General features: G+C 40.2%; 1 protein-coding gene across 6 annotated transcripts in view; it reads right to left on the reverse strand.

The window, feature by feature from the left end:
• Nucleotides 1-2400: 2400 nt before the first annotated feature.
• hdac9b (histone deacetylase 9b) overlaps nt 2401-23795 on the reverse strand; it is an 87459-nt gene continuing 66064 nt past the window's right edge. For 5 of the 6 annotated variants that reach the window (XM_060921784.1, XM_060921783.1, XM_060921785.1 and 2 more), the window contains 5 exons: nt 19534-19649; nt 17965-18087; nt 14445-14616; nt 9457-9674; nt 2401-3980 (listed from right to left, as the gene is read on the reverse strand). In XM_060921784.1, the coding sequence (XP_060777767.1) occupies nt 3636-3980; nt 9457-9674; nt 14445-14616; nt 17965-18087; nt 19534-19649 (974 nt within the window). In that variant the 3' untranslated portion in view covers nt 2401-3635. The remainder of the gene's footprint in view (nt 3981-9456; nt 9675-14444; nt 14617-17964; nt 18088-19533; nt 19650-23795) is intronic. The other variant, XM_060921787.1, reaches the window with a different exon arrangement.

Raw genomic sequence — 23795 nt, forward strand, 5'->3', positions numbered from 1 at the left:
TGGTAGTATATATATATTTTTTTTCTTCCTTTTTTGGTAAAAAAAAAAAAGCACCACATTCTCCATGTGCATGCAGTTTCACCCCACCATTAGCTGTAGGTTGGTTGGGCTTGACCAGGTCCTGACTAAGCCTACCCTGGATAATTGCTTAAACTTTGCCTGGTCTCTTTAGCCCAGGTTGTATATCAATTCCTTGAAGCTCACTTTATCTCAAGTTCTCTTAGAGCCTGGGTGCCTCTCAAGTTCACTTCAAAGCTCTGCTCAGAAAGCTTGCAAAGCCAGGCTTTAAAGACCTGTATATCTTCTCCCAGACTGAATGAGTGTGGGAAACAATATCAGAAACAGCAGTCTTCATACTTTCATACTTTAATAATTCTCGAGCAGCAGCTTCCAACTCCAGATTTTTAAGTTTTTCCCTGCTTTAATATGTTTGATTCAAATAATCATCTCAAGTATCAGTCTGTTTACGAAATTGGTTTCAGGACGATGTAAAAGGTAACCATATGACTAGAATTAAGCCCTGCCAGAGAGTATTCATTTTCACTCAGCTGATATGTGTAACTGATGTTGATTGGAGATTCATAATAAAAGTGTAAACGTGAGCAGAGAGATGGAAAAGAGAAATAACTTGTGACAGAACCTGGCAGAAACAGTTAAAGACTTGAATGTCAAAATAAAATCACTTATTTTTGAAACTGCCCAGATTGTATTTCTAACTAGAACAGGATGTCTATTCAAATTCAACAGCAATGAAAATTGGTCCATGTGAATGGCTCCGTCTTGGCCAACACTAAATTCTCCAATGGTGTGTCAAGTTTAGTTTCAAATAGCAGCAGTGGCACTCCTTTATCAGTTCTCAACAACAGCACTCTTGAGTTTTGTCTTGATGGTGATTCTAGCCATCAGGAGCTCCTCACTGATACCTATCTAATGGTGCAAGTCTTCTTGGTTGCATGCTTTGAACACAATTCGGTCACATTTTTGTCGTGAGTTGATTCTTTAGAACCAAATCACTGATTTGTATGGGAAATATGCTCCATGCTTGAAGTAATATCCAAAAGAGTCATAAATTTATTCATTATATACACAGAAATTTCACTCAGAATTGAAAGAAATGAGAAACTCCATGAAGTGTGCAGCCATTTCAGTATTAGTTCAAAAATGGTAGAAAAACAAAAACAAAAATATTTTAGAAAGCACAAGAACAAACTGAATACTAATTCCCCTTACAAAAAACAAGTTTATTCAAGTGTGCTTCTAGTATACTTCTTTTAAACTAAAAATAAGAGTATGCTTTCAGTTTACTTTTTATTTACTTATCAGAGATATACTTAATAAAGTTATACATAAGTATAGGGCTTATACTGAAAAGTATACAAAAAAGTCTAAGTGTATTAAGCTTATACTTAAACTTTTGATCAAGATATACTTAACAAAAGTGTAATAAAGTATGAAAATATTTGTGCCTTACGTCCAAGTGTACTTGCCCTGTAGTAAATTTTGATTTTTAAAGAAAATGAATATGTTCTTAATCCTGAGAATCTGTTATTTTGTGAATTCTTACCTTTATAACTTCATTGTAACTTAAGGTACAAAGCACTTAAGCTGTCTACATGTGTGCATGAGGTAAGGGTTAGGGCTAGAAAAAAATAATAGTATACCTAGAAGGGTAATTGCAGTATACTTCAAAACTAAAAAGTGGACTAGATGTATATAACCAGTAACTAATAGTATATTTCCAATATGCTATAAAGTATACTTTTATAAACTAAAAAGTGGACTAGAAGTGTGTAACGAGTAAACCAATAGTATATTTCCAGTATACTACAAAGTATACTTTAGTAAACTAAAAAGTGGACTAGAAGTATAAAACAAGTAAACTCACAGTATATTTCCAGTATATTATGAAGTATGCTTTTGTAAGCTAAAGAGTGGACTACAAGTATAGAACTAGTAAATTATTAGTACATAAGTTTACTTGTGGTATACTTGCAGTACAAAATAAAAAACACTAGTTGTATTCTCAAAGTTTACTTCTCTTAGACTTAAAGTATACTTTTTATAAACTAAAAGTGGGCCAATTTAGTCCCAAGAAGTATTAGATTAGTTTACTTACAAGTATACTGTAAGTACATTGATATCAGTATACTTGGTACACGAAAGTATACTTAAGGAAATATGCTTTAACTTTACTTAAGTATACTTCTTTTTTATAAGGGTCAGTAGTCCTTTTTAATTTCCCTGAAGGAACCCTCCCAAAGGGATCAATAAAGTTCTATCTAATCTAATCCAATCTAATCTAATCTTTAAAAAAACATTACAGTTTTGCCAAAATGTTAATTACAGGATGCTAAGATATATGCAGTATCTTGTGAAAAGAAACACTTAGCTTACAGTAGATCACAGGAAGGAAACATACTTTATTTTTAAAAAGACAGCAACAAAGTGAGATGGTGATCCATCCAAACAGCTATGAAGTGAAGAAGCGCTTACTGCTACTGGACAGAGGAACAAGAGAACAGGACACAGGCAGACACGTCCAGAATGTTTTACTTTTCAAGACGATATGGTGAGTCACATATAATGAATAAGTTTTCTTTTATGTGGCAGCATTGTGGCGCAGGATCTCACACATATTACTCCCACTAATGCGTTTACATTGACAGGGCTAACCATTACAAATGATGGAAAGTTACAAGCAAGATGGTCGCTATGGAAATCTAAAAGTTGTTTATCTGGCCACTTTGAGAGCAGAAATAATCAGCAATAAACAATCGTACCTTGAAAAGAGACAAAGAGGGAAAGGACGTCGAACTCTTACTGTTGGGGTGAACACATTACCCCAGTCTAAAGTGGAAATTATTGGTTTTCAGTAGGGACTTGCTCCACTGTTTCCCTACTTGTTTTGTAATTTGCCCCAATAGTAAATCAGGGCTCATGACTGGCCTCTTGGACTTTGCTGAACGCTGATCCCGTCCTCTCCCAACATTCCTGTGTTCATGAATCATTCCGGTTCCTGGCTTCCACCAGGCATTTCCTGCTCAGCCCTCTCTCACTGTGAGTGAGCCACTGAGCTCTGGGCTGCTCTGGGCCCAGAGCACAACTCTGATACAGACCCCTGGGAGAGCCCAGGACACAGAGCGCTGTTCTAAAGCTCTATTACACAGTAACAGGGAGGATACTGATGCTATAGCTGTGATCCTGTCGCAGTTTACACTGGAAACAATAAACGAACCATATCATCAGAAAAGAAAGCTATGCAAAGGTCAAAGTGTCATGAAAAAACATCAGTGATTATTCTACATGAGCTCTATAGCGCAGCTCTTTCCCAGTGGGTGGATCGAAAGTAGAAAGGGCAAGTAATTACAGTTCAAAAGTCTTCTTACAAATAGAGATGCTTGTTCAGCTTTTAAAAGATATACCAGTCTAGATTTTTCTTCTTCTTCTTCTTCAAATTATATACAGATCATTACAGCATACAATACAGAGATCACATCACAAGGTCACAAATGTCTACAGTCCAGAAGGGCTTACGGTGGCATAACCTGGCATGAGTTATGAGAATGTGTGTGTGTGTGTGTGTGTGTGTGTGTGTGTGTGTGTGTGTGTGTGTGTGTACGTGCTCATGCCTAAGATCAGTTCATCGCCTGTATCACCAGTCTTCCTTCGACCTGGTGAAGGTAAGCACTCTTCTTCTCCGCTAGGCTCTCTTTGGCATGTGTTTCATCATCACTGTCAGCAGGCTCCTGTTTGATTCTAATAACCCTAGCGTGAGCATCCGCCTCTTCACTGAGCAAACTGGGACTGTGGATGCTGCTGTTGCTGCTCCTATGGCTGGGGCTGCACTTGCGGATGACTCCAGAAGAGGGCGAGCTGTCCTCTTGCATGGCGTGATCGTGTGCATCCTCTCCCTCTTCCTCCTCTGACTCGTGCAGGTGTCCATTCGGCTGCCTCAGCTGTTCAATGGACTTGGAAAACAGCTGCATTCGAGAAATAAATAAATAGATTTCTGTCAGCCAAACTGGGACGCTGACTAGCATTTTAACATTACTGATCATGGTTCTTGAATGGTTTGCAAAATTAGTGGCTCACTTACTAACACAGTGACAATGATCACAAATGTGAGTTTTCAGAAGACTGCTTGTTAGAGCTGGACTAACATTTAGTCATTTAAATGAATAAATGAATGAATAAATAAATAAAATGAGATATGCGCCAATGTAGCTCCACAATTACCAAACACTAGTAGATTAAAAGGGCGGCACGGTGGTGTAGTGGTTAGCGCTGTCGCCTCACAGCAAGAAGGTCCGGGTTCGAGCCCAGCAGCTGGCAAAGGCCTTTCTGCGTGGAGTTTGCATGTTCTACATGGGCAGAGCCGGCCCGTGGCATAGGCAATATAGGCAAATGCTAAGGGCGCTGCGTCCATCCAGGGGCGCAGAAACGGGGGGAGAAAAATTATGACTTCCACTATTCTGAAAACGAGTCAGCATTATAATGTCTTAGCCTAATTTAATTGTACAGCAAAGCATGTAGTCAGGGTGCGATTTGTCAAGAAAAGCGGGGTGGGGTGGGGTGTGGTGGTGGTTGTTAATCATGAAACAATAAGCGCTCAACAGTGGTTCGCCCTGTCTATAGTGTGTCTTCGGGCGCGCAAGTGCGCATCCGCAGCTATTCTCTGTTTTGGCCAATTGCCTAGAGCGCAAAGTGTGCCCAGGGGCGCCAAGGGCGACCAAAACCCCACCAAAAATGAGGGATGGAGCTATTGAATGGAGATGTTACCAAGTGCATCAGTGGTGTACAGTGTTTTCAACCACTGTGCTGCCGAACTCTAGTACCGCAGAACACTAGTGTGCCGTGAGAGATCACCAAGTGTACCATGGAAAATTATAGAATGACTGTATATTGTAAATATTGGCAACAGCGTTTTAGTTTCAGTCAACATTTTCTATTGGTGATGTGCCTTGAGATTTTTTCATTGAAAAAAGTGCGCCCTGGCTCAGGAAAGGTTGAAAAACAAGTGTAGCCTACGCAGTAGTGGTCGGTGATTTCCTTATGCCTACTAAAAATGCACAATGATAGGTTATAAGGGGGGCGGGGGGAGCGGTGCTCATCGGGGAATGAGAATGGCTATCCACTGCAAAAAGTAGCCCAGACTACAAGTGCTTAAATGAAGAAATCCAAACGAAGGCTACAGGAAGAAACAAATAGAGCCAAGTATAGAGGTAAGTCTGATCTAATCTCTCATATCAACCATTATAGTGGCAAATTAATATTTTAGACGCCTGAATCAATGTCTGCCTAGCTAACTAGATGCAAACAGCAATAGACTTCAATAACAAAGTACCCATAATAGCACTTTTGTTTGAAAATACAGCCCATTGATGTCCTAACAGGGTGCTTAAGTTTGCACAATTTAGAATTGTAGAATTTTTTATTCATTTAATTTGTTAATTCTTCAGAGATGACTTAACTTTTAATAGCAAAAAAGAAACTAAAATAATTTATTGTTTATTGTCCATGCACTACACACTTTGAACAGGGTGCGGAAGAGTTTTTGCCCATTATATGGAGATATGTATTGAATTTGTGTGGTCATTTTACTTTGTGACACTTTATGTGAATAATTATAATAATAACAATAATGAAAAAAATAAAAATGACTTCTTGTTTATTGTCCATGCACTGTACATTGTTTAATAGTAATAGAATAGAGTGATTAGATTAAAGTGTTATTTAGATGTTATTAGAGGGGTTTTTTTCTTGGGGGGGGGGGGCGCCAAAACTCAATCTTGCCTAGGGCAGCCAAAGACCTAGAGCCGGCCCTGTACATGGGGGTGCTCCGGTTTCCCCCAAGATATGCAGGTTAGTTTAATTGGTGGCTCTAAATTGACCGTAGGTGTGAATGGTTGTTTGTCTATGTGTCAGCCCTGCAATGACCTAGTGACTTGTCCAGGGTGTACCCCGCCTTTCGCCCATAGTCAGCTGGGATAGGCTCCAGCTTGCCTGTGACCCTGTAGGACAGGATAAGCGGCTACAGATAATGGATGGATGGACAGTAGATCAGAATTTGAATTTTGGACCTCTTTTAAGGTTTTGATTTACTTTACATCACAGCATATCGGTACTCAAAACATGGAGGTTCTTGGATATATATTTTTATCAACTAGTGTAGACTTAAGCATGTGTGTGTGGAAAAGGGGTAAACTGGGTTTACTTCTTCTCTTAATATCAGCTCCGGGAAAAATAACATCTGGGTCCAGGCCTTAGTAAAATGCTTTTTATACCGCTCTCTAAAGCGCATCTCCATAAAGAAATCTGAAGTTCTTTTACAACCCAGACCTGGTGCATGTTATAGAGAACCTGGTTGAGACAGATTAAAAGTGGTTACCAAATTTTGTTACTTGGGTAGTGTACTATCTAATGATTGCTCTGTTGATGCTGAAATCACTGCACGGATTGCAAACGCTTCTTCTACATTTGATTGTCTTGCTGCAAGACTATGGGACACTCATGACATCTGTCTAGGTACCAAAGTATCGGTCTATCAGGCTGCAGTTTTAACAGTGTTACTCTATGGTTGTGAAACATGGACACTATACTGGCGTCACATAAGGAAGTCTGATACATTTCATATGTGCTATCTATGTAGGATCGCTGGACTATCTTGGCAACATTGTGTACCGAACACTGAAGTGCTATCCCGTTGCCACACACGTGGAATTGAGGCCTTTATCATGGAAGCCCACCTTCGTTGGGCTGGTCATGTGCTTCGCATGAGTGATGAAAGATTACCTCGTGCTCTGTTCTATGGTGAATTATCTGATTGTGTACGTCCTGTTGGTACCCCAAAGAAGCGTTATAAAAGACCTGCTTAAGGGTTCGCTTATTAAATGCAGCATATCGGACTTTGAAAACTTTGCCAAAGACAGAGCTCAGTGGAGGGTATTTGTAAAGGGTGGTGTGGCAAAGTATGAGGAAAGACGGATTGCAGAACTTAAGGAGAAGCGACGTTGCCAGAAGGAAAGGATATCAGCACCTGGAAGTTATCTTTGTGATAAGTGTACTAAAGTCTGCGGGTCGGTAATTGGATTGTTAAGCCACCAAAGAGCTCACGACCACAAATAAGACAGCTGATACAGAACTTGGATCTGTCATGCGCGATAGCCAAACCAAGTCAAGTTTATTTTTATAGCGCTTTTAACAATAGACATTGTCACAAAGCAGCTTTACATAGATTTAATTACTTTAAACATGAGCTAATTTTATCCCTAATCTATCCCCAATGAGTGAGCTTGTGGTGACGGTGGCAAGGAAAAACTCCCTCAGATGACATGAGGAAGAAACCTCGAGAGGAACCAGACTCAAAAGGGAACCCATCCTCATTTGGATGAGAAAAGATAACATGATTATAACATTTTTAACAGTTTTAAAGGAACAGTCCACCGTACTTCCATAATGAAATATGCTCTTATCTGAATTGAGACGAGCTGCTCCGTACCTCTCCGAGCTTTGCGCGACCTCCCAGTCAATCAGACGCGCTGTCACTCCTGTTAGCAATGTAGCTAGGCTCAGCATGGCCAATGGTATTTTTTGGGGCTGTAGTTAGATGCGACCAAACTCTTCCGTGTTTTTCCTGTTTACATAGGTTTATATGACCAGTGATATGAAACAAGTTCAGTTACACAAATTGAAACGTAGCGATTTTCTATGCTATGGAAAGTGCGCACTATAATGACAGGCGTACTAACACCTTCTGCGCGCTTCGGCAGCGCATTGATATCTGAGCTCCGTATCAATGCGCTGCCGAAGCACGCAGAAGGTGTTAGTATGCCTGTCATTATAGTGCGGACTTTCCATAGCATAGAAAATCGCTACGTTTCAATTTGTGTAACTGAACTTGTTTCATATCACTGGTCATATAAACCTATGTAAACAGGAAAAACACGGAAGAGTTTGGTCGCATCTAACTACAGCCCCAAAAAATACCATTGGCCATACTGAGCCTAGCTACATTGCTAACAGGAGTGACAGCGCGTCTGATTGACTGGGAGGTCGCGCAAAGCTCGGAGAGGTACGGAGCAGCTCGTCTCAATTCAGATAAGAGCATATTTCATTATGGAAGTACGGTGGACTGTTCCTTTAACATGAAGTCAGTTTCGTCGATGTTATAACTCTTTATTTGAGTGAAAAACTGTTCATGACAACCGCGGTCCTAAAGTTAGCAAATCAACTGTAGTCCTCAGCTATAAAAGCATTACTGTAACCAAACCCCTAAAGCGCATAAGCTTGTGTAAAAGCTCATTTTAGTACGCGTAAACATTTCCAAAATATACTGGTTTTACTATGGAGTGTCTCCCATCATAATGTACAGTATGTTGATGGTGAATGAGGCTAATGATGGCTAATTCCTAATTACAGAAAGTTTCCAACTTTATCTTGTATCCATATTTAAGTATTTGTAATTCACAGAAGTACTACGTGGATACATTTATTTCATTTTGTATTATTTCTTAGACATTTAAAAGATAAAAAAAAATAAAACAAGTAAATAAATCAGAATTTACCTCTGGGAGTTCCAGTAGCCCAACATATATTTATGAGTATACCTTTATTTTCTAACTTCGATATGCAGCATAAATCAGACTACAAATCAACATCCATGCTTTAGAGTATAGAGAGATTCCACTAACCAGATGATGCATTAAAGCAGGTTTTTTTTTTATTTCATTCTTTCAACTGAGGTCAGAACTTGGAGAGCAAAACAAGAGCTCTGTGATCTTTCTTTCTGAGAGTTGCACTTGTAGCTTTGAATTTCCCATCGCCCTTTCAGCAGTAATAGTGCAGATCAATCTATGGGCTCCCCACACAATGGGACCTTTCAGTATGCTAGCCTCGCATGCTCAGCACAATAATTGCACTCAAACAGAGAGTTAGGGTCACCACTCCTGGTGCACAGAAATACAAACATTTCCTCAAGGGAACAAAAGTATGTATTCTCTCTAATTCAACAAACGCATGTTATGGAGTGTGTTTGCATGTCAGTGCCACAGATGCCCCTAATCTACGCTAACAACAGATACACACTAGCATTTTAGCGCTCTTGCAAAGTAACATCATTGTTTGTTTTACTGTTTGAACAAAATGCCCACCTTCCCACACTCGGAAAATCAAAGTCCCACTGAAATAAAAGTAACCCTACGTTTCCTATCTTTTATCTGCAAACCTGCATGTGGTTTACTTTTAAATAGCTTTTAGATTAAAGCTTTCAAGATCTATGGTATCAGTATCCCTTCAGGTCTAATTACATTCTTTACATTTTTGAAAAGGTGAACGTTATAAACAAAAGATGTACCCTTGATAGTCGACTATCTACTGATGAGTGAAAAAGATATTTCCGAGAGTGCAAGGCACTGCTAAAATAATGATTTGGGTCTATATTTAGTGACATGGGTGTACCTTATTGATGTGGACCTGTTGCTGATACTGTTTCTGCTTCTCGAGGAAGTGTTGGTGCTGCTGCTGGATGACAAGCTGGGCTAGTATGCTCTGGGGCAGTGGTGCAGACTGGGTACGATTCAGGGGTCGGTGACGTGGCAATTTGGGTCGCACACTGCCTGAGGAACGCTCCGTCATGGCCAGGGGAGAGGGAGGATGCACACATCCTGCACTTTGGCCTATAGGGGAAAAAGCAGTAGCATTTACAACAGGATGGAAATGGTACAGTACTAATTTCAGTCAATATCATTCTGAAAATACATGTTCTATCTTGCTATTAATGATTCATATACAGTTGTCCAGCAATTTGTATCTGGCACAAAGAACTGTTTTCTATTGAATCGTGTGTCAAAAGCTAAAACGCAATTTTTTTATTTGAAATATTTAACAGTTATTCCACGAAATTGAGTCGTGCATGACCTGATAGCAAAAGAGGTGCATGGCGCCAAGTCGACTATAAGCCATATACGACGAGATTGAGTGGAATAATGGTTTTATTCTATCCACATTCACTGGATTTTGAGAAACAGAGCGTTTTTATTTTTATTTTTTGCAAATTTGATAAATAAAAACTTTATACAAAACGTCTGACAAAATCATTTCCGCTTAGAATGTAAACAAACCAGTGAAATGACAGGAACAATTTGTGAAAAATGCTATAATAATAATTCTTGAAAAAATAAAAAAAGATACGTTCTTACCATCAAATACTTTCGTTCCATATTTTGTTGCTTTTTTTGTATTTTTGGGAGTTTTGTTTTCGAGTAGTTTTTATTTCGTCCTCGGTTGGTTCGGCAAAACGCGCCGCCATTTTGTTTTTCTCTACTCTATATGAGCTGATAGCTTAGTAGTAGAGTAGCCAATCAGAGCACGCGATTGCTCATATTCAGTGAATGTGGATAGAATATGAATATCCTGTTTCATTCACCATGTTTGTTGCTGTTGTTGTTGTTGTGATGCCACATCAATTCCAATGTTAGTATCATATACTGGATGTGCTAACACAATGACTAACACCTGCTATTGACTTAAATGCTGATGCAACAGTGTCTGAATTCTGGAAAACAGTGAAAATGTGGATTTTGCACAAAATTGAGTCCTTCCTTCATAGTTATGTTCTTGGTCCAAAGCTACCTCCACTCTGGGCCAAAATGTTTCACATTTTATCAGATATACTCCACACGTTATTGGAATCTGACCCACTTTGGTAGTGCTCAGAGTCTCTGATAAACTTTCTTCACTACAATAATGTCAATTACAGCTAATGTCATATGCTCTGATTGTAGAAAAGAAACTTATGTTCAGGTTTTCAGGGGGAAAACAGACTCCTATTAAAATGTGGATGGAAAAAAATAGTTATACTCTTACAGCTAAAAAAAGTTTTTAAATAAACAAAATGAAACATTTCAATAAGATTTGGCATCCCCTTCTCAACACGGGCGATTGCTCTAAGACAATGAGGGAGGCTCAGCCTCCTCTAAGAATGGCGAACATCGTGTAGGATGAATTGCGCTAGGCTTATGTTATAGCCGACCTTATAACATTGCTATTTCAGATCCAGAATCATAGAAATATATGTGCTCAACCCACTACAGTGCGAAATCATTCCGTTATAACTTTAATGTGCGCGTGAGTTTTTCCCCCTCGTGACAGCGCGATGCAGCGCAGCCTCAGTTCACTTCAATGGCATTTGGGAGCTCTGCGCTTTTCAGTATCAAAATGCAAGCAGTGTTGCCAGATACTGCTGACGTTTTCCAGCCCAAAATATGTTCTAAAACCGCCCAATCTGACAACACTGAATGCAAGACGATTATTGGACAAATACTGCGAAAACGCCCGCCCATGGAGTCTCACGGACTCCCAGCCTCAGTGCACTTCAATGGCATTTGGGAGCTATGCGCTTATCAATCTCAAAATGCAAGATGATTATTGGACAAATACTGCGAAAATGCCCGCCTACGGACTCCCAGCCTCACAGTGGGAGGGACATGGCAGTTTCCGCGAGGAGACTGGCGATTGGTGAAAGCGGCCGGATATTTTCTTTGATTGACAGCTCGTTTCAACTATAGACAGGCAGCGGTGAATCTCAGTTCAGTCCCATGCGGATTCGCAAGTGCTGTGGTGTATTGTAAGAGATCGGCTTACATTTCGATTTCATTCATTACATACGGTTTCTACCAGCTTTTTTAGTTTGTATATATTTTCATTGTAAATAAAGTGTAAATATAGTGTTGTCAAGTTTGCTATCTTAGTTCCAGAAATTTCGTTTATTTGAGTGACTGAACTTGAACTTGAGGGGGCTAGTCAGCTAGCAAGAAAGCAGCGCACGGATGCCAAGCATTGCTGATTTAATTTTGGCAAAGCCATTTGCCAGTCTTCCTTTCGAGGAAAAAAATAAAATTAAAGAGCAGGGTAGACCAACGCCTCAAATTGACTTGGTGAAAAAGGTAGGGAATAATACTCGTTCCTTTCAGCTCTCCTGGTACAAGAAAGTGAATTGGCTAACAGCAAGTGACCCACATCAACAACAGTAAATAGGCTACTTTAGTAATATGTCATGGATGGACCAAAAATATAGAATCTATTTAAAATGTTTATGCTGAGTATATTATATTGGAATATATATTTCTCTGGATATGAATTAAACACAGCTACAATTTGGAAAACATTTTTAAACAAAAACACAGCCGAGACCATTTCACACTACAGACCTGGATTAAAAGTGAAGGGTTATCAAAATTGTCAATAAAACATTTCTCAGTCAAAATAAGTAAAATATAGGGAAAGTGTCATTGAATGAAATGTGTGGCACCCAGCTCTACTGCTGAGGTTCCTGACAAAGAGCTGCTTTCAGTAATGATCAATTTTTAAACAACATGCCACAATTTTAAAATATAAAATGTTAAAATATACCCCCCCCCCCCATCATGTATATTGGACAGTAGGCTAATGGGCCAAAAGAACCTGTTATTTCACAGTTTGTGACGCTGCCAACAATCAGCCAGATCAGAGGCAAGAGTATGGGCAAAACTGATGTTTTTTCTTTTAAAATCTGGAAATATCGTAACCGACCAGCCTCCCCTGTTTGAAAGACTACCAGCCGCTACTGCTTCTCAAGTACCTCGACAGTGTGGGCTGAGTTAATATGCGACACTATTGTTTAAAGGCATCCTCCAGCGAATTTATTCTTAAACTTATTTTAAGTAAAAGTAGTCGCAGATTTCAAGAATCAAACTCTCATTTTCGGAGACCAAATAGCGCTCGAGAAAAATGAGTTTTGCTAGTTTTACAAGTATTTTACTGAATTTATCAGTTTTTAAATAAGTATTTCTCACTGTGTAGCATATAAATACCACAGTGATGCTAAAAAGAAAGCACAAGCTGGAACTAAACTGCATTTCCGCAGAGAAAATGCAAAGTGTGCTTACTCAGCTGGAACAGAGTGTCACCGACAGAAACTGGATTAGACATGAGACCTCGCGCTGCAAAATCTTTTTTTTCCACATGATCTACAGAAAGTGTGACTCTAAATTGACCGTGAGTGTGAATGTGAGTGTGAATGGTTGTCTGTGTCTATGTGTCAGCCCTGTGATGACCTGGCGACTTGTCCAGGGTGTACCCCGCCTTTCGCCCGTAGTCAGCTGGGATAGGCTCCAGCTTGCCCGCGACCCTGTAGAACAGGATAAAGCGGCTACAGATAATGAGATGAGATGAGATTTACAGAAAGTGTGTGTGGCAAAGTGTGTGTAGCGTGTGTGGCTGCACACTCTAAAATCTTGGTTTAAAATGGTTCAACTCGCAGTGCGACCTGACACTTTGCGCTCTAAAATCTTTTTTTTACATGATCTACATGGTGTTGGCTAGATTAACCCTTTGGGGTCGAGAGCTTCGCCAGCGAAGCTCAGCAGGTTTAGAATGAGTAGGTCATGTATTTAGATAAATATGGTCACGAGTTTTTATCATACAAGCATGACAAACATACTGACAGAAACTTTATACTTTACACTTTCCTGTGTGCCCACTGTCAAATAATAGTATATTTTCTCTGTGGAAATGCAGTCCAGTTCCAACTTGTGCTTTCTTTTTAGTATCACTGTGGCATTTATGTGTTACACAACGAGGCATACTTATTTAAAAACTGATAAATTCGGTAAAATACTTGTAAAACTAGCAAAACTACGATGTAAACCGAGAATATAAACAGCTCAGTTGCTCCAAGCGACCACCACCTGACGTCATCGCATACGTCACCCATCTGACATCCATCCATTATCTGTAGCCGCTTATCCTGTTCTACAGGGTCGCAGGCAAGCTGGAGCCTATCCCAGCTGACTATGGGCGAGAGGCGGGGTACACCCTGGACAAGTCGCCAGGTCATCACAGGGCTGCACATAGACACAGACAACCATTCACACTCACATTCACACCTACGGTCAATTTAGAGTCACCAGTTAACCTAACCTGCATGTCTTTGGACTGTGGGGGAAACCGGAGCACCCGGAGGAAACCCACGCGGACACGGGGAGAACATGCAAACTCCACACAGAAAGGCCCTCGCCGGCCACGGGGCTCGAACCCAGGACCTTCTTGCTGTGAGGCGACAGCGCTAACCACTACACCACCGTGCCGCCATCCATCTGACATTTTAAAGAATTTTTTTTCGAACACTATTTGGTGTCCGAAAATGAAAGTTTGATTTTTTGAAATCTGCAACTACTTTTACTTAAAATAAGTTTGAGAATAAATCCACTGGAGCATCCCTTTAAGTCATGTTGTAAAGAGGTATATTTACTTTTGTATTTAGGTGAGGACTTCTTAAACTCTCAGTTAATTGTGAAATATTTATTAACTGCAATGGAACTTATAGGAAAGTGACTGTCAACCAGTCCTGGGAGTTTAAGGGGTTAATGTTATTGACCGTCTGGACAGGATCACATGGAGGTTCTCACCAGTGGAGAAGATCTTCTGTTGGCGGAGCTGCTCCTTTTGCAGGAGATGCTGTAGGAGTGCTTGCTGGCTGCTGCTCACTTTACTCTCAATGCTGACCGGTAGAGGCACAGGGCCCAGGAGCTGAGCAGGCAAACCCTGCCTGACAGACAGCACTCCACTGCCCTCGCCAGCCTGAGGGGGAAACACAGGTTACATCAGACAGACCCTCTGCCATTGGTGGTTAAACCAAATTGAACACTGTAACCACAACTGAATGTTGCTTACTTACTGCAGACTGGGTTTTTTTGCAATGAATAAAGTGCTTGTTTTTTTTTTTTTCTGTGCACTACAGAAAGCCCCTTTTCTCCCATTTATTTGGTTAGATGGACTTAACCTTACACTTTTCCCAGGAATGATCACACAGGCATGCAAAGTGAGGTTAAAGACTGAACATTATCTCGAGCTGCACTTGATTATATTGCTTTGGTCTCTTTAAACAGGAGTAATGGATGAGGTGACTGGGGAAGACTGGAGTGCAACTGACACCAGACACTTAAGCACAATATTTATCTAAGGCCTATAAAATCCCCCAAGGTCAAGGGTCAGTACCCTAAGGCTACACATATCATCCAGACAGCCACTGATGGCTGGTCTTTCAACAGGCACCACAATACACAGTTGAGCAGGGGCCCTAAATGACATTTCCCTTCATTTATCAGCCTAAACATTCACCTTACGTTCAGAATCCTCCAGCAGACACGGAGTTGCAAAAATGTTCATCGTATGTGGGTAGAAATGAACTGTTCAACTGTGTCTCAGGGGAGGGATGTTACAAAAGGAAACAAAAGCAAAAGTTCATGTAGTAAGACGATAGATTTGATGCAACATTTTGCAGCAGGAATCAAAACAGTGATGGTGTTTTACTCTGGAAATATAATAGATGTCTGTGATACATTTAGGCTAGTAAATATGTTGTTGTTGTTGTAGAAAGATTATATGCACTGACACTTTTGGAAATGGTAATAATACACATGGGTTGTCACATAGTCACTGGATAAAAAGGAGACAAAAAGGAAATGTGCAGCTAAATATTTTACATATTCGTAAAAGCCTGTTGGTTTGAACTCCCTGAAATGAAACAACCGAATGGATGTAAAGAAGGTTAAAGGAGAGCTGAAGGCAAATTTTTTTTATGATCAAAATTCTATTTCTCATTTTATTAAATATCGGAATGCATTTCCGACAGCTATTTTGTCACTGATATAGCAAGTTATGAGTGTTTGAAATATGCTCTGTAATATATCAGTCCATATGTCAAAGCAACGGCCGTAAACGAGATTCGCCGAGACCTGTGCGAGACATCGTAGGGCAGAAGTAAAACCAGTGTTCGAAATACCCGTCTGCAGTCTGCATTTTGCAGAATGATTTTCAAGATTGCAGAAGAAAAATTAAACAACCTGCAATTTTGCAGAATGAAAAAAATCAGGTTCGGAATACAATGGTTCTCAATTTAGCAAACTAGCGGCGCTGTAAATAAACTGAAACCTGCGCCGCGCGAACCTGACGGCGTTTTCCAGGTCAAAGTTGAGCAATATTTACATAATACCGATGAAAGGCAACGACAACCAAATAAGGACAGCTGCCATTTTCCGATGTAAGATTTCGTCACTTTTAATACCCACCGGGAGGACCCGACAACTACCTCGGCAGTGTTCGGCAGTTTCCGCCATGCATCTCCCAGAATTCAATGCGGCACAACAAACATGGCTCCCAAGAAGAGGATTGTTTCTTCGGGGCAAGAGTCCGACAAAAACGCCAAGAAAACAAGGACGATTTTGTCGTGTCTCAGCAAAACCGGCAGCCAGCGTGACTCCAACAACAACAACGACAGATTGCGCGTCCGCGAGGGTGACAAAAATGAAGACGGTCGCTGTTGTAGTTGTATACATACATATATATTGGTAAATTGTATAGGTTTGTATATATTGTATTGTTGAATCATGCAAAATTATACTGATATTATATCCCTTTTGAAGACAGCAACAGTATTTTACCTTTATTCATAGAAACTTTTGAATATTTTCTTTTCTCATACCAAGCTACACTAATACATGTTTTGTGTACATGTTCGATTTTTTTTACTAGTGCTGTCTTGCCTGTGGTGCAGACGAGCACAAAGTAAAACAGTTGCCCTGTAAGACAAAGCTCATAGGTTCAGTTCTGTAGCTCTCAGTAGTTCTGTAGCTCTCAGTAGTTCTGTAGCTCTCAGTTCTGCCATGATTAGTTTGTACCCAGTTCTCTGTTGTTAGTTTAGAGCAGTGAAGCCCCTGTAGTCGTTCTCAGTTCAGTTCATGACCTTGCACTTTAGAAGCCAGGCAAACACAATGAACCCAAACGTCTTTCCATTTGCCAGTTGGGTTTTATTCCATAATGGCATCAATTCTTTGCATCATCGTAAGATGTAACAGAGTGTAGAATTGAAACCTTGCTTTCGATTTAAAACTACAGGTTGCAGATGCAAACACTGTGAATGAAGTACATTTTGGGTAGCAATCTATTGTTCAAGCTAGAAACTTAATCTTGACAAAATGTAACATGACGTGTAACATGAAAATGAATGTTTTGTTTCTTGAAGAACAGCTGTGTTCTATTTTTTATTGTGGTGATACCTTTATTAGTATGTTGTGTGGAAGGATAATGTGTGGGTGTGATAACTAGTACATTTAGGAATTAGTTGGTATACTTCAAGTTGTAGTAGCCCGTAGTGTCAGGGCGAGGGGGATGAAAGACCTGTGGAAGTATCATGGAATGATAACTTTGCTGCAGAGAAGGATCTGTGAAGACTGAAATTAAAAATAGTGAGAGAATAAAGAATTACAGTAATGCTATGAGTTGTAAAGCTAGGTATGATGTAAATATAGGCATTATTAGGTTGAGAAGGGTGTAGTATGGAGGCTTGTGTATTTGCAGAAAATATTTCCAAATTGCAGAACAAAATTTTGGCATTCTGCAATATTGCAGAACACTGGAAAAAAGTATTTCGACCACTGAAAATGTACAGCGGAAATCAAAGTGACCGACGTCTGCCAACGTTGTCAAAAGACGCGCGCGCCCTCTTTCGAATGCTGACGTAATCAAGCCGGAAGTTTTGTTTGTTTTGATAGCAATCTGGAAAGTTTGAAAAAAATAGGCAGTAATCATCATTTAAACTCGTTTTTGTGCAATATTTCGTTTGGAAAACAGTTTTCAAAATGGCGGCACTGACACCTGGCTGACACTTCACGTTTCAAAGTCTCGCACAAATTTCGTGAAGATCGTGCGGATAAGCGACGCCTGCCGTGGACCAAACGAACTAAATTCAACATGGCTAAAAACCGAATAGGCCGATAAGTATAATATTTAATTGCAATTAGCTGCCAATACGAGTCACGATATAAGGTTACTAAAACCGAAAACGCAATTGAATAACACGTTAATTAAGAAATAAAGCAAGTTTAAAAATGACTTCAGTTCCCCTTTAATGGTGCTGATTTAACTCACATTGATGGGGGAGGAGGCAGCGGAGAGGCCCAGCGTGATGTTAGGCAGAGACGGTGATGTGTAGAGACTCAACATGGATACTGAACCTTCAGAGCCAAGCAACTTCGGCTGTGAGGGCCAACGCTGACAGAAAGAAAGACAGAGCTTGAAAGAAACACTGAGCTATTATGGAATCCCACTATGGACCATTGGAAAGAGCAATAGGAGCAGCAAAATAAACTTTAATGTACTAAGACGAATGACAGATTTGTTCCTGCCTCAGTGGAGCTGGATAAGTCCAAATGAAACCAGCAAACTTATGACAATACCTATAATATCCAACTCCGAAGACAGAATGCTGTATTGATAGTTCTGAGGTACGGACGAATCATGTCTGATGTTCGAGAAACGTTCTCCGTTGGCTCTGGGTCATTCTTCCTGCACACAGCAGGATAGTCCAGCAGCATGTGGTCATGGAGCAGCCCTGTTTATTCTTCCAATCCCCCTGCATATTCACTGACCTGTATGTGGATATCCGGCCTTTATATGACCCAGGGGAGCAGTTTCTTCTGAAAGGGGATACCCAATGTAACAGATCACAAACACGGCTCGCTTTTGCACCTAGCCTGCTGTCTGCGGGTAGTCCCCCAACCCACCGGTCTGATCCGTGAAACTCTCGGCCTATGTCAATACAACAGCCGTACAACGTGTTTGTGTTGTTAGCATGTCATTGGCTACCAGCAGCTGGCAGATCAATTAAGCTCAACCTCCCGCCTCCTCCGCCCTGGATCATGGTGTAATAGGCATTCCGAGGCAGCCGTTGTACTGGAGGTCCATGGGAGTGTAAACAGTACTGTTGAAGAATAACACAGCTGCTAAGCTGATGCTGCACACAGAGTTGTCGTTTCTGCCACATGCCCTAGAATGTACTGCTTTGTGAGGAAGGTCCACTGGGACCCGAAAGCACTGAGCCATGAAGCCATCAGGAAGTGACTCAGAGCACCTTCCAGAACTGATGAACTTCAACAAACAAAATCACTTCCGTGCTTATACTTGCGGGCAAATGGCAGTCCAAACACACAGCAGTGGTTAAAGTAAGAGAACGAGAGCGTAATATACTGTGCGTACCTGCACGTCCATGAAGGTGGGCTATTGGAAATATTTACATCACACTATTTAGAGGGCTTTTTGCCTTGAATTGGAAATTTCGAACAGTCCGTCAGCTGATACTGGAGTTTCTTTACTGAGCAGTCTGTGTTAGAGCCAGGAAAAGGGTCAGTGCTTGAAACCATCGGCTTGTAGGAGGAAGTCACCTGATTTTTTTATTGCCTGTGTAGGGAGACATTTTCACTGAACTGCGAAAGAAGCCTGCTATAACGACTGTGTTTTGATAGCTGCACAAGAGTAATATAGGTTCAGCGAGATGGATGTAGAAATTCCATTTTCTCTTTTTTACAATGCTTAATCCAAGCTTGTATTTTACACCAAAACAGCTTTAGGAAAGTTTGTAACTGAAACTTCTTTATGCTGTTTTTCTTCCTTTTTTTTTTTTTTTGGAGGATGATGTGATGAAATTTTAAGGGGCTGTACCTCAGAGTGAGTGCTGGATGGTAGAGGTGATGGTCCATTTTCAGCTCCTGGAAAACTTGAGGCTCTATTTGGAGAGCTGGGGCCTGAACCAGTGGAGCTGCTACTGGCTGTCGACTCTATAGATGATGACCCAAAAAGAAAAATGTTGATTAGGGTGGAGCTTAAATGACAGAAAATTGTCTTACCCCCTGAACATGTTCCATTTGTACACTGTAAAACATTTCAGATTACTTTAACTTGGAAATGCAAGTTCACCTGCTGCCTTGGAAATGCAAGTGAACTCAATTTGCCGATTATCTTCGTTTCAACTCAGAAAAAGTCTCGATTAGTCAAGACAACTAAGTAATTCAAGTCTAACCTTTGAAAACTTGCACAGATTAGTTCAAATTAAAAGACTTTTCGGAGCTCATTGAGTTAAAGAGAAAAAGTAAGTGGACATAACTAAACAAGGCTGAAATGTTTTACAGCAGGGGTGGGCAATTATTTTTTCCATGGGGCCACATGAGAAACAGAAAATTTTGTGGAGGGCCGGACCAAAAGGCTGAACTAAATTCTCATCTCATCTCATCTCATCTCATTATCTGTAGCCGCTTTATCCTGTTCTACAGGGTCGCAGGCAAGCTGGAGCCTATCCCAGCTGACTACAGACGAAAGGCGGGGTACACCCTGGACAAGTCGCCAGGTCATCACAGGGCTGACACATAGACACAGACAACCATTCACACTCTCATTCACACCTACGGTCAATTTAGAGTCACCAGTTAACCTAACCTGCATGTCTTTGGACTGTGGGGGAAACCGGAGCACCCGGAGGAAACCCACGCGGACACGGGGAGAACATGCAAACTCCGCACAGAAAGGCCCTCGCCAGCCACGGGGCTCGAACCCGGGCCTTCTTGCTGTGAGGCGACAGCGCTAACCACTACACCACCGTGCCGCCCGAACTAAATTCTGCATAATATTAATTGTATTTCTTTATATAAAGCAGTAAATAACATTGTTTTTACAAGCTGCTAAGACTGGTAAGAGTATGGAAAAAACGAGATTGCCTTACAAAAAATGTCATTTATTCAATCAAATTTCTCAAAACAATGGTTAACAAAATGTGAACGTTTGTACCATTTTTTCAAGTCACATTCACCCCAAAACACAATAAAGACATCAAAGTATTGTCTTTCTACTCCAAATATCAAGCAAGATACATCATATTATAATAATGATGCCCACATTTGTAGTCTAATCACCTCATTTGGTGTTTTTCAGTTTTTTATTTGTTCAGTGAGAGAAATCTCGTCTCTGTTGGGCTTTAACGAGTGCATCAAAGTCAGGTTGAATGTCTGAGGTGGAGATGCGAAGCACAGCTGACAGATGATCATCAGTCGATTCGGTGTAGGAATCAGATCTACAGATCGGCTCGGGCTCCGGCGCCTGCTGGTGACGTCACACTATGTGATTGGCTGGACCGTTTGAAGGATGACGTACAAGTTTGTGGTTGGTCTGGACAAATTACGGAAGTAGTTATCGCGGGATTAGGTTTCGTGGGATTTCATGTCATGTTCATGTCGCACGCATTGCGTTTTTGTTGAACACAACTTCAAAATAAAAGCAATGCACATTCAGTCCATGCATGAGGTAAAATTAGAAAATACGTTTATTTTGTAATTTCTAATTAATCTTACGCGGGCCGGTCAGAATGAACCAAAGGGCCGGATGCGGCCCGCGGGCCGTAAAATGCCCAGGTCTGCTGTAAAACATTTCAGATTACTTTAACTTGGAAATGCAAGTTCACCTGCTGCCTTGAAAATGCAAGTGAACTCAATTTGCCGATTATCTTCGTTTCAACTCAGAAAAAGTCTCGATTAGTCAAGACAACTAAGTAATTCAAGTCTAACCTTTGAAAACTTGCACAGATTAGTTCAAATTAAAACACTTTTCAGAGCTCATTGAGTTAAAGAGAAAAAGTAAGTGGACATAACTAAACAAGGCTGAAATGTTTTACAGTGTACTAAAAACCATATAGACAAAGTTTGTGCGTTATATCTTAAATTTTACTTATCAAGTAAAAATATCTGTCCATGCAGCAAGATAATTTCACTAGTATTAAGTAATTTTTTTCCTCAAATTCAGTTTTCAATTTTTTGCAGTGTATGTATATTCTAGTCGGTACTATATCATCAGTTGTTCATTTATCTCATCTCATCTCATTATCTCTAGCCGCTTTATCCTTCTACAGGGTCGCAGGCAAGCTGGAGCCTATCCCAGCTGACTACGGGCGAAAGGCGGGGTACACCCTGGACAAGTCGCCAGGTCATCACAGGGCTGACACATAGACACAGACAACCATTCACACTCACATTCACACCTACGGTTAATTTAGAGTCACCAGTTAACCTAACCTGCATGTCTTTGGACTGTGGGGGAAACCGGAGCACCCGGAGGAAACCCACGCGGACACGGGGAGAACATGCAAACTCCGCACAGAAAGGCCCTCGCCGGCCCCGGGGCTCGAACCCAGGACCTTCTTGCTGTGAGGCGACAGCGCTAACCACTACACCACCGTGCCGCCCTTGTTCATTTATATTTATTTATTTTATTTACATTTGTTGCCATGTGTACAACTTGTAAACTATATTATTATATAGTTCGTATACAATTCTTGTCCTTTGCATTTCTGTGATAAAGCTCGCTGTGACGGCGTCTTGTTTAACGCATGGTTTATATAATTTCATTTTCTTTTATTTCGTGTATGTGTATAGTAAATTTTAGAAAAATTAGACGTGTTCTTGGGCAGCTCTGTATTTGTATATACTGTACAGAACTACAGATTCAGAATATATTTGGATAATTGCACAAAGACATGCATTCAAAAGAAGTACCCATTCTACAAGCTTTTTTTTTAGCCTACTGGTACTTTCTTTTTGATGTATTTTATCAATAAAGTAAATAATAAAAATATTGTTCGACAAAATAGTTTATTTATACATTGACAATTATAGCAATGTGGCATATTTACCATGCACTAGTTCTGGATCCAGACTTTAGAGGTACTCAAAAAAGTGTCTTCAGTATGAGTATAGGTAGACCTACAGTAGGGCCACTAGAGGTTTTTTCCTGAGCATATTTTCACCTTAGTGAAAATATGCTCAGGAAAAAATACTGTTGTCAGGCACTGTGGGATGGGATCAGCTAGATCAGTTAGCTCCATAATGTTAGTTATCAGTTTTTAAAATGATTAACACTATAACAATTGCACAGTGTACATTTCACTGTATACATTGCAATAAACCCTTAAAGGAGAACTGAAGTCATTTTTAAACTTGCTTTATTTCTTAATTAACGTGTTATTCCATTACGTTTTCGGTTTTAGTAACCGTATTGGCAACTAGTTGCAATTAAATATTATACTTATCGGCCTATTCGGTTTTTAGCCGTGTTGAATTTAGTTCGTTTGGTCCACGGCAGGCGTCGCTTATCCGCACGATCTTCACGAGACTTGTGCGAGACTTCGAAACGTGAAGTGTCAGCCAGGTGTCAGTGCCGCCATTTTGAAAACTGTTTTCCAAACTAAATATCGCACAAAAACGAGTTTAAATGACGATTACTGCCTGCTTTTTTCAAACTTTCCTGATTGCTATCAAAACAAACAAAACTTCCGGCTTGATTACATCAGCATTCGAAAGAGGGCGCGCGCATTTTTTGATAACGTTGGCAGATGTTGGTGACTTTGATTTCCGCTGTACATTTTACTTCTGCCCTATGATGTCTCGCACAGGTCTCAGCGAATCTCGTTTACGGCCATTGCTTTGACATATGGACTGATATATTACAGAGCATATTTCAAACACTCAGAACTTGCTATAGCAGCGACAAAATAGCTGTCAGAAATGCATTCCGATATTTAATAAAATGAGAGAAATAGAATTTTGATAATAAAAAATTTGCCTTCAGTTCTCCTTTAATAAACTGATAATATTTAATGCTGCAGCAATCCATTCCAGTGTAGTATTATTGTAGGCCCTATATTGAATAATGCCTCTAATGACAGCAGTACTTAATTGTGGCGGACTTTGTGGCTTGGCTGCTAAACTTGATGCTGATTGAGCTACCAGTTAGAGTTCTTCATTTTTGTTAATATTTTACCACAATAAATAAATTATATATATATATATATATATATATATATATATATATATATATATATATATATATATATATAAAATTAGGTGGTAAGATGGTCATATTTAATAACTTTAAAAATTAGC

This window comes from Neoarius graeffei, chromosome 5 (assembly GCF_027579695.1).
Source record: "Neoarius graeffei isolate fNeoGra1 chromosome 5, fNeoGra1.pri, whole genome shotgun sequence".
NCBI classification, from domain to species: domain Eukaryota; kingdom Metazoa; phylum Chordata; class Actinopteri; order Siluriformes; family Ariidae; genus Neoarius; species Neoarius graeffei.